Source organism: Centrocercus urophasianus, unplaced genomic scaffold (assembly GCF_019232065.1).
Source record: "Centrocercus urophasianus isolate 14NV4802_14NV808 unplaced genomic scaffold, USGS_Curo_1.0 seq_20, whole genome shotgun sequence".
NCBI lineage: Eukaryota > Metazoa > Chordata > Aves > Galliformes > Phasianidae > Centrocercus > Centrocercus urophasianus.
In genome coordinates, this window is record NW_024884756.1 from 11,011,827 (window position 1) to 11,024,151 (window position 12,325).

At 39.3% G+C, this 12,325-nt stretch overlaps 2 protein-coding genes across 2 annotated transcripts in view; one reads left to right on the top strand and one right to left on the bottom strand.

The window, feature by feature from the left end:
- The window catches only part of TRAK2 (trafficking kinesin protein 2), a 72,404-nt gene that overhangs the window by 9,010 nt on the left and 51,069 nt on the right, over positions 1-12,325 (bottom strand). The window lies entirely within an intron of this gene.
- On the top strand, positions 90-7,942 carry LOC122162048 (caspase-8-like). The gene is made up of 8 exons (XM_042821919.1): positions 90-316; positions 1,194-1,523; positions 1,741-1,846; positions 2,875-3,013; positions 3,987-4,063; positions 4,734-4,845; positions 5,929-6,418; positions 6,994-7,942. Exons 2-8 carry the CDS (start codon positions 1,213-1,215, stop codon positions 7,151-7,153), a joined length of 1,395 nt encoding a protein of 464 aa, XP_042677853.1. The 5' UTR covers positions 90-316; positions 1,194-1,212; the 3' UTR covers positions 7,154-7,942.

A 12,325-nucleotide genomic window follows, 5' to 3' on the forward strand; every position in this document is an offset into this window, starting at 1 on the left:
ATCACCATTTAATGAGCAGTACCATATGCTAGCAAGTCCTTGCTATGCTATTCAGTGTGTACTCTCAAAAGCTTCGGTTACTTTTGTAGGTTTACTAATTTTTCTCACGGCCAGTGTAACAATTTCCTGATTCCAGAAGAGTGATAAGTGGAGAAGGAAATTGCTGCAAAATTATCACAGCTCCGATACAACTTTCATTTTGTAAGTCACATGACAACACAGGCCATAGTACATCCAGTACTTTTCCCGAAACTTCCAGGACAATTACTTTCATTTTTCAGAGTTGTCTCAGCAGTCTTCCAGCCCACCTTCCCAAGTAAGTGTGTTAAAGTGGCTATTTATGGTATAGAAGAAATAGTTTGCCGTTGTATCGGTTTTGTTTTAGTGAAGTAGAAGACAGATGCAGTTAAATATTGTTTTAGTGTGCTCCTGTATTTACAGACAGGCTTAAATACAGCGTGTAGACGGCACATCTGTTCTAGTTGCAGTAAGTTGTAGATTTGAAACTTGTTTTCTGACTTTCTATTGTGCTCAAAGGCTGGATGCGCAAGTCAAATTTAATATTGGTGAAGCTGATAGAGGTGGTAAGTGATGGAGGAGGAGGATGATATTTGATGATTAGTGAAACAGAACTGCTTTGACAAGAATTCTCCTGGTCTTTTTGAAGAGGTCACCATGATCCGTATTTGATCTGAATATTACTGAGAAATGGAGACTGAATTTTACTTTCTCCAGATGAACCAAAACAGGACAAAGTGCTTTGTTTACACTGACCAAGGTCAGAAGCAGTATACTGAAGCAGCTAAATAGCTTAGAAACATGCTCATATGGGCCTTTACCTTTGTCAGGATGTAAAACCTTTATCTTTGTCATAGTACAAAATCTGTCAGTCTTATTTACTGTGTAGTCTATATTTCAGATTTTGAGTGACAAAAGAAAAACTACTGACTTGCCAGGATAGTATGTCTTACATATCAGTACATCTGGTTATTGAAATACACCACAGGAAGTGAGTTCAGAGAACCAAAAGGGCTAAGTATCAAAGCTATGTTTGCGGGACAGCTTCTGTCTATTGAAGCATGTTTGATTACATATATTTATCTCAGACTATTCTGTATGGCATGATACCTTTTATAATCACGTGGTTGCACTACCATTACTGACAAACCAAATCAAATTCTGTCTGTGTTTAGATCAAAATCTTAATGTGAAATGAGTTCAGACTTCTGGAAACTCCTTTTTGACATTTCTGAGGCTTTGGTCACAGAAGAACTGGCAGCTCTAAAGTTTCTCAGCTTGGAGCATGTCCCTGTGAGGAAGCAGGAAGATACTAAGGAGCCTAAAGCTTTCTTTGAAGTGCTGAAGGAGAAAGGGATGATTGAGGTGGGGGACCTGTTCTTCTTGAAGGAGCTGCTCTACCGCATCAATCGGATGGACCTTCTGGCTTCCCACCTGGGCTCCAGCCGAGAGGAGATGGAGAGGGAGCTCCAGGTCCCAGGGAAGGCAAAGGTGTCAGCGTATAGGTAGGCACAAGAGTAGTATACTTTTGCAAGCAAAACGTACAACAGTTCTGTTGTCTTTCTTGTTTTCTGTCTACAGTGTTATTTTATGAATTGTTCAGCAAAATTATATTTATTACAGCATGACTACTTGATGCTGTGAATTTGGAGACTGTGTCTTACATTTTGCTACACTTACTTCTCATAACTTAATCAGTCTTTCTCTGACCTTTAATGCCAGACAACTGCTATATGGAATTGCTGAGAACTTAACTCCAGAAGATGTCAAGAGTGTAAAATTCCTGCTGCAAGAAAAATTACCAAAGAACAAGCTCCGGGATAATGCTGTAAGCAAAATGATCTTGAGAAGTTTCTTGCAAAATATCTCAGAGTCTGCCTATTTTAGGACAGGAGTAGGGAGAGACTAGTGCGCTCATTAAATTTCTGTTCTTCAAAGATTTGTGATGGTAGCCAACAGGTGCTGTGACAGCACAGACCCTTTTTTCTCACTGCTTTTTACTCTCCTGTCCTCATTCTGTCTGCACTACATGCCTTTTCATCTTCTTGTGATATTTGTCATGCTCTGTCTTTCATCTTTGCTTGACTTTTTGTAAGGCATTTGTGCATATGGTGTATCTAATAAAAGTGATGTTTGCTGTTTAAAAAAAAAAAAAAGGCAATTTTTCGGACATCATAAAATGAGCTCTCAAGTGAGTTCCACCACAAATTTTTGTGTGTTACTGGTTACGTTTTCTTTTTTGTTGTAATCTGAGGTAACAACTCTGTTAATTCCCTCACAATCATATTAGGAGGTTTGGTGAGCTAGTCTCATACCTGTTTTGTAAATAATGTATAGTGCTTTAAAAGTATGTGGTATTACAAAGAAGCTTCCTTAAAAGTCCTATTTGTGTTGTAGCAACTATTGCAAAATGAGCAGATTTACCTCCAACTTGGTGGACAAATCCACTTTAAATAATAAAGTCATCACTGAAGGTATTTCCTGTGTTAGGAAATGTAGAGTCATGCAGCTGAATGGCTCACAGCAGTTCATCTGAATGCAGAAGCACAAGAAGATGCTGTGTTATTATCTGCTTAAGTGTTTTGCACTGCTGAAGCAAAGCAGGATAACCTAGCCATAGGCAATTTCTACAATATGGTCTTTATCTTAGTGGTTTGTTTCTTCATTCACATTGCATCCTGACCTTTGTTTTAATGAAGTTTGGGGGAAAAATAAATCGATCTTCAAGTTGATCAGTCTTCGGGAACCGAGGATGCTGATTTCTCCAGAAGTGTCTGATAATGCTGTTATTGAGAGTCACTATATGATTTTGGGTTATGCTTTTTGTTTGCTGTCCTATTTTTTTTTTTTTACCAGTCAATGTTGAAGGTGTTAGTGGAAATGGAGAGAAATGGGATAATTAAGGAAGATGACCTAACAATGTTGAAGAGTGTATTAAAGGCATTTAGACCTGACCTAAAGAACAAAATTGATAACTATGAAGAAAGAACAAAAGGTAAATTAACCAGCTGTTTAGGAGGATAACTTTTTTGTGTGTGTGTGACTTTCATAGCTCTATCTTCGGGATATTAGAATCTGGAGATAAGAGAGACCTCTTAAAGTATATTAAGATGAGCAGAACAGCTTTTCTTACCCTTGCTTTCTAATGTTCTCTGCTATTTCACTATTGCATTATATTTTCTTGTACCTCTCCCTGAAACATGTTCTGTTCTGTCCTGGGCTAAGGAAGGTCAGGATAAACAAACCCCTTGTCAGGAGAATAGCTTTTTAGTATTATTGGTATAGTTTTTCCCCCTTGATAATGCAGGAAAGGAGCATGTTGGTAGATCTTGCTTTTCTGACAATTAAACTCAATTTAAAACAAGTATTGTCATTTATTTCCTTGTGTAGAATCCTGGGTGATGATTTATTCACTTATTCCTGGCAGCTGTACTTAAAGCAGTGTTTTCTTGCTTTGAAGAGATCTTCCGTTATGCTAGTGTTCTGCTTGCCTGGCGTGTCTACCAACATAAACCCTCTAGGGAAGGGACAGTAACTTCAGAAGTAAATGAGTTGGCTGCGGTGTACCATTATAAAAATGGGTTTATTCTTTTACCTATGTATCCCATAGTGGAGATGCTAGTGAATGGCTTTCCTGGGGTGACTGTCACATTCATGCTGCTATTATTTGGACCTTGCTGCCAATAAAAGAACAAAGAAATTGATCAAGGTACAGCTGTTGTGAGAATGCAGTGCCTGCCATCTCCTGCCTCAGGTTGCTGTACGTGCACAGGCCCAGAAGTTCACTTCTGCTTAATAACTATTATACTAAGAATATCTGATTAGGGCTGTACAGTCTTAACACAACTGTATAATTCGTTCCAAACTTTGCACAGCTTCATCTCTTTGTGTTGGTTTTTGTTTATTTGGTGTTGAAATATGCAAAGTGGCATATTTATCCTAAAATATTCTGTTTATCTCCTTCTTAGAAAATGAATCTAACGAAAATCTGAGCTTTCCAGTCTGTGTGTCTACGCGTCCACCAGGACAAGGAGCAGAGGGTGGGGTGAGAAATGCCTCAAGATTGCCTTTGAAGTATTCATCTAACTCTTGGGAGCAGGGGGAATAAATTTTTAAGGCTAAGTGAGTGGAAGAGCTAAAAGAGAGGGCTTCTGGTTTTTATGTTGGCCGTGGAAGAGTTCCTGTTTTCAAAACAAGACCCAAGCCTTATCCCTTAGTAAGGACCTGGCTGTCAGCAACCTTACAAGACAATAAAGGTCGTTTTCCTATTTGTCATGGGAAGAAAAGCAATGTTAAAGAGGCTAGGACAGTAAAGTCCTGTCCAGGAATATCCTGGACAGCTGGGAAGGGCCCAGAAGCATCTGTTACCTTGCTGGAAAGCCAGGACTCTCAGTGAATGGTATAGTGCAGGAACTTTTCCTCCATGTGTGCAGAATTTAGTTAATGAATACTTTCTCCCATTCCAAAATCATATCCTAACCAAAGAGAAAGAGGAGGAGGGTTTCCAGAAGAGCAAGCAACTTCCTCTCACCTGTACCTGGAGCTGACTTGTACTCTTAAGCTATTTTTCTTGTAGCTTTGCCGTCAAGACATTTGTGTGTGTGTGTGTGTGTGTGTGTGTGTGTGTGGACATGGAGGAGCACCAATCTGTACATAGCATATTTCTTTTTTGGGTGATTGGCACTGCTTTCTTACATGGTTTCTTTGTTCTACAGCATGTGGAATCATACAAGATGGAAAATAACCCCCATGGTTACTGCGTGATTCTGAACAACTATCGTTTCAAAAATCCAGATGAAACCAGAGAAGGAACAGTGGAAGATGGAAGTGTGTACTTTTTTTTTTTTAATCCAATGACTAGTTTAGTCTCTTGTATTACCCTCTGAGTTATTTTTACTGTGAAAAATGATTGCTTCCACTGAGCTCCTTTGCCTCCAAATTAACTGCAGTGACAATCACTGTAGAATTTTGAAATACACCATGTCCAGCAGTTTGGCTGATGACTTTAAGAAGGAAGGTGTTTATGTTGTCAGTAAAAAGCATCATCTTAACTGGTCATATGTAACAAAAAGTGAAGGAGAGGTTACTAATCTGCTCTTTCACTTTCTGATTGCTTTTAATTTTTACCTATCATAGAGTAGCACTTCTGAGGTCCTTAAAATCTTTCAGTGTTCGTTTGCTTTACAGCTTGGCCATGCTGCAAGCTGAGAAAGCATTCCAATTTAGTCAGTATGGACACCCGTTTGCAATAATGCTCAAATAAATGCAGTTATTTTCTTGTTTTATAATTGTCCTTAATGCATGCTTTCTTGCAGGAATCACTTCTTTAACTTAATAAACTAAAATCAGTTTCTTGAAAGCGCACACCAATGATGTTTTAACTCCACCCTGCCTGTCTACATGCTTCTTTCTTCCCATCTCTCCCTGAACAAGTCAACATTTGCTGGGAAGTCTATGGAGCACTCTGTCCTTGCTAGCACTTTAGCAGGTTACTCTGTATTCCTTCTTGCTGCATAAATCATTCTCACAGAATGAGGGATCAAATTCATTTAAGAATGGTAGTTGTTATTGTAAAGAGTTGTTTCTTCCTTAACTAGCCAAGTGCTGTTCTGTTAAGCATCTGAGATGGCTATGCAAATAGTGAAAGCCTTGTTTAAAAAAAAAAGTACATTTCACTAAATTGTACAGATAAATTTTAGGGCAGTCTGAAACATGCATTTTGTTTTAAATAGTAGTGTTCAACCTGATTGCATAGGGTTTTTCTGGTTTTTGTTTCCCTTTAAAAAAAATAAAAGAAAATTAGGCCATTCTCTAATTAGACTTGGCAGGCTAAGAGATAGGTGAACTGTTCTGCTGCGGATAGCCTGATGTTTATGTTTAATAAGTACCTTCTGACTTTTTTTTCCCCAGGAGCTCTGAAGAGAGTATTTAAGTGGCTTCAGTTTGACACAGTTGAGTACATGGATCTAGAAGCAAAGCAAATCTTTGCAAAAGTTAAAGAATACAGCAAGAAAGATCACAGCAACATGGACTGTTTTGTTTGCTTCATTCTTTCACATGGTGAGAAGAACAAAATAAAAGGCGTTGATCATGAACTTGTAGATATTAAAGATTTACTCTCCTGCTTCAGTGGATCTAATTGTCCTTCTCTTGCTGGCAAGCCCAAGCTGTTTTTCATACAGGCCTGCCAGGGCTACGTGGGTCATCCAGCTGTTGCAGTAAAGGAAGACTGTTCTGGTCATCTTGAGACGGATGCTATCCCTCTGCTTTCTATTCCTGACCAGGCTGATGTTCTGGTTGGCATGGCTACTGTGGAAGATTTTGAATGCTACCGTTGTATAGAGACGGGCAGTGTTTACATTCAGTGCCTCTGTGACAAGATGGAGTTACTTTGCGCACTGTAAGTCTATTTTTAACCCAGTACAGATTTGGGGTTGTAATGCTGTAACACTATATATAGGCAGGTGTGTTTATGTGTGCACACTCTTAACATTTTATTGACTGATAAATGAATTTTCTTCCAGTGACACCTGATGAGAGGCAAATTTGTTGGGCTAGTACACAGGCAGAAAATCAGTATTCTTTACTCATAATTCTCATCATTGCCTCCCTCTTAAACTTAATTTAGAAAATGGAATTTTTCCTCCAGACGCTACCTTCTTATGATGTTCAAAGGGCAGCTTGGTGAATGCTTAGACTGGTTCTGTTTCATTTTATTGTGCTACTGTGACCGCAACTGAAGTGGAAAGCTGTGTTAATTTGTAAGGTGATCCTACATGGAGGTTGCTTTTATTCCCCAAAACATACGGAATTCTTTGGTTACAAAATGGGATGTGCAATTTTAGTTGTGGGCAAGGTGAAGAATAGATAATAACTTTCTGAGATCTCACTTTATTGGAGCAAAAATAGATCAGTTTCTGCCCTAGCAGCACATACTGTGTATTTTAATGTAACTTTTCTTAATTTTTGTTCAAGTCGCAAGGATCTCATAACCATCCTGACAGAAGTGAACAAGGAAGTGGGAAGACTAATATTAAATGGGTGGAAACAGATGCCAAAGATAACATCAACCCTACGGAAACAATTTATCTTCCAAATTCCACAATGCCAGTCAATTGAAAAGCAGGAAAAATAAGAATGTCCTCGATTAGGAATTGCTTCTGGAATGGACTTCCACAGGGAATTTAAGAGAACTTGCAAGAGAAATGGTCTGGGTCTGTGTAGTTTGTTGCTGTCCTGCAAGGAGCCATCTGACCTAAATTTTTCAAATGCCATGTGTGATGAGTCTGCCCAAACTTAAATCAGTAGGCAATGGAGGAGTAAAGAGTTGCTTTCCTGTTGTGCAGATGCACTGAAATCTGTTCAGTCCTGGTTTTAACTTTAGAAGCACCTCCAAGCAGTATGATTTTTAAGTATTTCATGTTAATGGAATTATAATTTCTGTCTGTTAGGAGAGTAAGTCCTTGAAATCTGAAGGAAAGAACAGGAAGATTCAGAGCACCAGATCCCTTCCCAGAGAACCTGTGTAAGGCTATAACTGATTTACACTGAAGTGAGTGACTGGGTATCTCTGGAAGCTATGTAATTTTTCACAGAAAATAATATCTCCATCCAGAAGGGCAAAAGAAAAATGATTGTTATATGTCTGGTTCTTTTCCTCCACATTTTTTTGTTTGTTTGTTTGTTTGCCTTATGTATTGATTTGCATGGTTGGGCAGCATTGCTGGTTAGAATTTTTAATAATAAGTTCCAATTGTGCTCTTTCTCAGAATGCTTGGGAAGCACTATCTTTTGAAAGGCTGTTGACCACTGGAAGTAAGGTTCCATTTCATGAGACACAATTCTGAGATACTGTCACCTCCTGGCTGTAGCTTCTATGGGCTCCTAATCTCTGTTGTAATAAACACTGTTTGTTGTCACATCACCCTTGTTTGTGGTGTTTTCCTCTCAGGAGCTAACTGAGGGACAGTCAGCACAATGAACCTCCTTTGCTTCAGCTAAAGAAGTTATTTTTGCTTTCACTGAAGTATTCTATGGCAGACACTCTGACGGAGAGGTGGTGCATTGATATTCTTTCATTAGCAGATGGAGACATGGTAGAAAAGAATAAACTTAAAGTTAGGACATTCTTGATAATGGGAGCTGATGCCAGTGAAGCTGCTCTTACCTTGTATTTTCAGCAATATGTATGAAGTATCTGGGAGTCATCTGAAACTCTAATGGCTACATCCCTTTTAAGCTTTGTAGCAAGATAAAGGATCAGTGTGAAACACTTTATAAGTTATGCTTTTTTCTTAATAGATCTGTGTCTAGCTGTAACGCAGGGATTCTTAATTCACCCTGTTTGTCTTCCTGAAGTGAGGCCTTTTACTCCTAATTCTTCACAGTTGTTGACAGTTGCTCTGCTTACCAGTTTTACTTTCCAAGTAGAAGAGAGAATGTCTGTTCTTAGAATCACAGCTCTATTCATACAGGTTTCATAAATAATAAATAGATATTACAAGTATTATATAAATGAGAATGCTATTTGTGGCAGATGTTAGCAGGTGTTACAGGTTATGATGCATTTCTATAGCTGATGTTTGGTTAACTGTCGAGGAAACATCACAATTCACATTTCTATAGCATTTTCGTAAGTGAGACCTTGCTATAAATGTAGAAGTTAATTTTTTTTTTTTTCTTTTAAACTTTCTGGAAATATGGTTTAAATGAAATCAGCATGTAGCTTCCCCTGGGAGAAGCTTGCTGGCAGGCAGCAGCTGCTCCAGTAGAATTTAGAGAAAATATTACTGGTATTAGTGAAGTGGTGAATCTACAGCACTTCTGTTTCTTTCGGTGTCTCTGTGTCAGAGTTCTGTCCTCTCAGATTAGGTTCTTTTATTCCACATGAGGAGAATTTAATGTCTAATATCAAATTTACTTGTTTGGTGTTACTTGGGTTTTTTATATAGTAATAATAAACGTATTATCATATAATAGGAGGCATGACTTTTGGAGAAGCTCTTGTTACTTACAAGTAATTTCAGGAAGAAATCATACTGTGAGTTGATATGTGACTCAATGAAGGAGAAAATGCACTTTCATTTTTTGTGGTTCTGAGCAAAATAAATATGCGCAGCCCCATGGCAGAGTGGCTGCAATGTTTCCAACCATATTTGTTGCCCTCTATCAGAGCTGAGAGGTATGAAGGAAACTTGAAGACTGTACAATTTCCTGACTGTTTCTTCTCTGTAGCACAACTCGGAGAAAGGGGGAGGGGTGATTGCCTCTCTGTTCAGAAGGCTATAATTAGTCAGCCTGCCTTCCCTTTTCTTCAACTCATGTCTGGGAGGCAGAACTTTGCACTGAAGCAATGCTGACACTTGAGTCTGTTATGCTTTCAGCCAATGGAAGCACTACCAGTGGTTAGTGAATCACAAGATTGGCAGGAAGGCAAGGCTGAGTTTGGTCCTGCAGAGATAAGCTAGAAAGCAAGCAGTCAAAGTGAGGCTGTTTGGGAAAGAAAATGCTGAGAAGACCGAGGGAGGGCCATTATCTGCTTCGGCGGAAACAGTGTTCATTCAGAGCCATGAATGTCTGCTCTTTGATTTGAATCTTCTTATTTCTTCAGTTGAACATCAGTTTAAAGTCAGTGTCCCAGAGAGTTGTTGATGCCAGTCTTCCCTGGGAAGTTTGTCATTCAGTCTTTATGACAACTGGTAATCTGCTGCTGCCAGGGTGGGTTTTTGGCACGTATTAGGAGCCTGCCTGCTCGCTGCTGCTTTCTCTCAGCACGGGCTGCTGTTTAAGTATCCACTAACTTGGTAAGGGTTCACTCTTTTCAAAGTTTTTAGAGCACTGAAAAGTTTGTCTACAGGAGACTTTTTATTTAATTACTTACTTCTATTTAATTGTTGGCTATGTCTGCCATCTACATCTCACACGGTAAATCCTGGAAACTCATGAAAAGTGGAAACAAACTCCACATTCTTTAGAAGAACCAGTTGTGCAGCAGGGAGTTCAGAGCTAGAATGTTCTCATGAAATTTTTAATGTTAAGTCCTTGATGGCCATCCTCTTTATTTTGACCCCTAACTTACACAGGCACATCTTTTCTGGAATTATTCAGATCTATCTTTTTCTGATAAAGAGATGCAAACTTACAGAGAACATGTTTAGTTTACAATGGTTTCTGTGCAGTGTTCTAAAAGATAGTTGAGATCTTTGGGAATTCCCAAGTACTCATTTGTGTTTCCTTTCTGAAGCTGTGCCTTTGCTTACTGCTGTATTTGTTCAATGTTTGACAACGGCGGGAATTCCCCAGTCACATGATGTGACTGACTTCTGCAATTCTCAACTGTAACACATTCCTAGCTAGACACAAAGTTATTCTGCACGTATCTTTGGAGCTTCGCCTGGCTATTTTATATATCAAATGTTCCTGTAGCCACTTTGTGTTTAAGCTGTTTTGTCCAGACATGTCAGTGCAAAAAAACACATCCATAGCTCCTGCAGTCTATTCAGTAGGAGTTTGTTTTAACAGGACTTGAGGGATGTTAACTCATACGCTGTTTAAAAAGGGGAAAAAAAAGTCTCACTGCATTCAGATTACTTCCACCTTTGACCCAATCTATATGCAGGCAGTAATCAAATATCTTGCTTAGGGCTTTGTATGATAATAATGTAAATATTTAATATGTAATGTAATGTAATAATGTATGATAATAATGTAAATATTTCTGGTTAATTGCTGTATTAAAGGGTAAATATGGCAGATTCTTTTGAATACCAGTAATGTGAATAATGCAGCTCTGAACTATGGAATACCTCCATAGAGATTTCTGTGTTTCCCAAGAAAGCACTTGGTGTAACTGAGTGTGCAAATCTCACCCAATAGGTGTCCCTGTGGGGGTGGGAAGAGAGGCTCAGCCCATTGACTGGTTCCAGAAGTCAGCATGTCCTCCCAACTTGTCTGCAATAGTATCTTTCCCAAAAATTCCTCCTCCCTTTTTTATACTATTTTCTTACTTTCATGTGGAGCTTGAATGACTAATATTACTTATCTTGCAATCGGTGCAACAGAAAACTGAAAAACTAACTCAGTTTGACTGCTATGCACTTATCTGTTCCATTTACCTGTTCCATAGTACCATAATTGACTGCTATGCAGTTATCTGTTCTATAGTACCACCAAGTTCCCATCCCTGGGCTTAAGGAACTGTCATGGAATACACTCTGTGCATATTTACTGCATTCCATCCTGGAGGTGTCTACAATACTTTTTTTCTTTTGAGAGGGGAATATCCCAATAAGCGACTTCCAGTGATTACTCCACATAATTGATCCTGTGACTACAGATGCTCAAGACTCACAATATTTAGGAGGAACTGAGAGGACATGTGCAGCCTTGTTCTGAGGATTAGAGCTCAAGGGGCTCTGGGGCTTTCACTATTTATGGGGTAAGATGATTAGCACAGTCACAGTACGTGACGAAACTGTTATCAGCCCTGAACACAGCCTTGGGTGTAATGGCCAGGCCAAAGGATGAGGTTGGGGCGGGGAGAGTACACTCACAGTTTACTGTATACTTTTTTTTTTTTTTTTTTTAAAAAGGGAGTACTGGTAGGAAGAGGTTGTTTTAAAATCAGTGCTGAGCGCAGCTCTCGGTGCTGTTAATGTTCAGTTTCAGAACCATGAAACTCTAACCAGTAAAAACACCTCCCTCCTTCCTCCTGTTGCTGTAAAATACCATCTCTTTGTTAGAATTTATAACAGAGGTTATGCACCATTCCAAGTTCTCACCCCATCGTGTTGCTTCCTGTGGGCTTGCTGCTGCTGCTGAAAGCTTCCAGCAAATCCCAAGGGCTGGGAAGGAAGTTGGTTCAGTGGCTCGTGCCTGTTATTGGGGAACGGGGTTGAATACCTCGACTGAGTGTGCTGTGCTTCCTGTCAGCAGCATGGGGGCGGCTTGCGAGGAGGAAATGTGTTCTGAGATTTTTTTCACTTGTATTAAAATAGCGATGAATTGATAGTGCCCTTAGACTGTGGAGGTGTGACTGCAGCAGGCAGAGGGAGAGCTCCTGACCTGCTCAAATAAGTTCAGTTTTCTCAAGACTCCTTTTTGTGCTGGAAATATCCTTGGGATGCATGTGAAGATAGTGCTGTGATTTGAGCCCAAACTCTTATTGGAGAACTCTGAAGTCCTCTAATTTACTTTGCTTAACCACTGAAGTGCCACTCTGGCAATTGATTTTCATGTGTCTGTTTTGTGTGTTTCTTCTGAAATACTTCAGCACAGAGGCAAAGCTATTCCTTCTGCTTCCCCCACG

Coding starts and splice junctions, on each gene's coding strand:
- LOC122162048 (XM_042821919.1), top strand. CDS start 1,213: ATGAGTTCAGACTTCTGGAAACTCCTTTTTGACATTTCTGAGGCTTTG. Junction 1,847..2,874: donor ACAAGCTCCGGGATAATGCT/GTAAGCAAAATG, acceptor TTTTTTTACCAG/TCAATGTTGAAGGTGTTAGT. Junction 4,064..4,733: donor GACAAGGAGCAGAGGGTGGG/GTGAGAAATGCC, acceptor TTTGTTCTACAG/CATGTGGAATCATACAAGAT.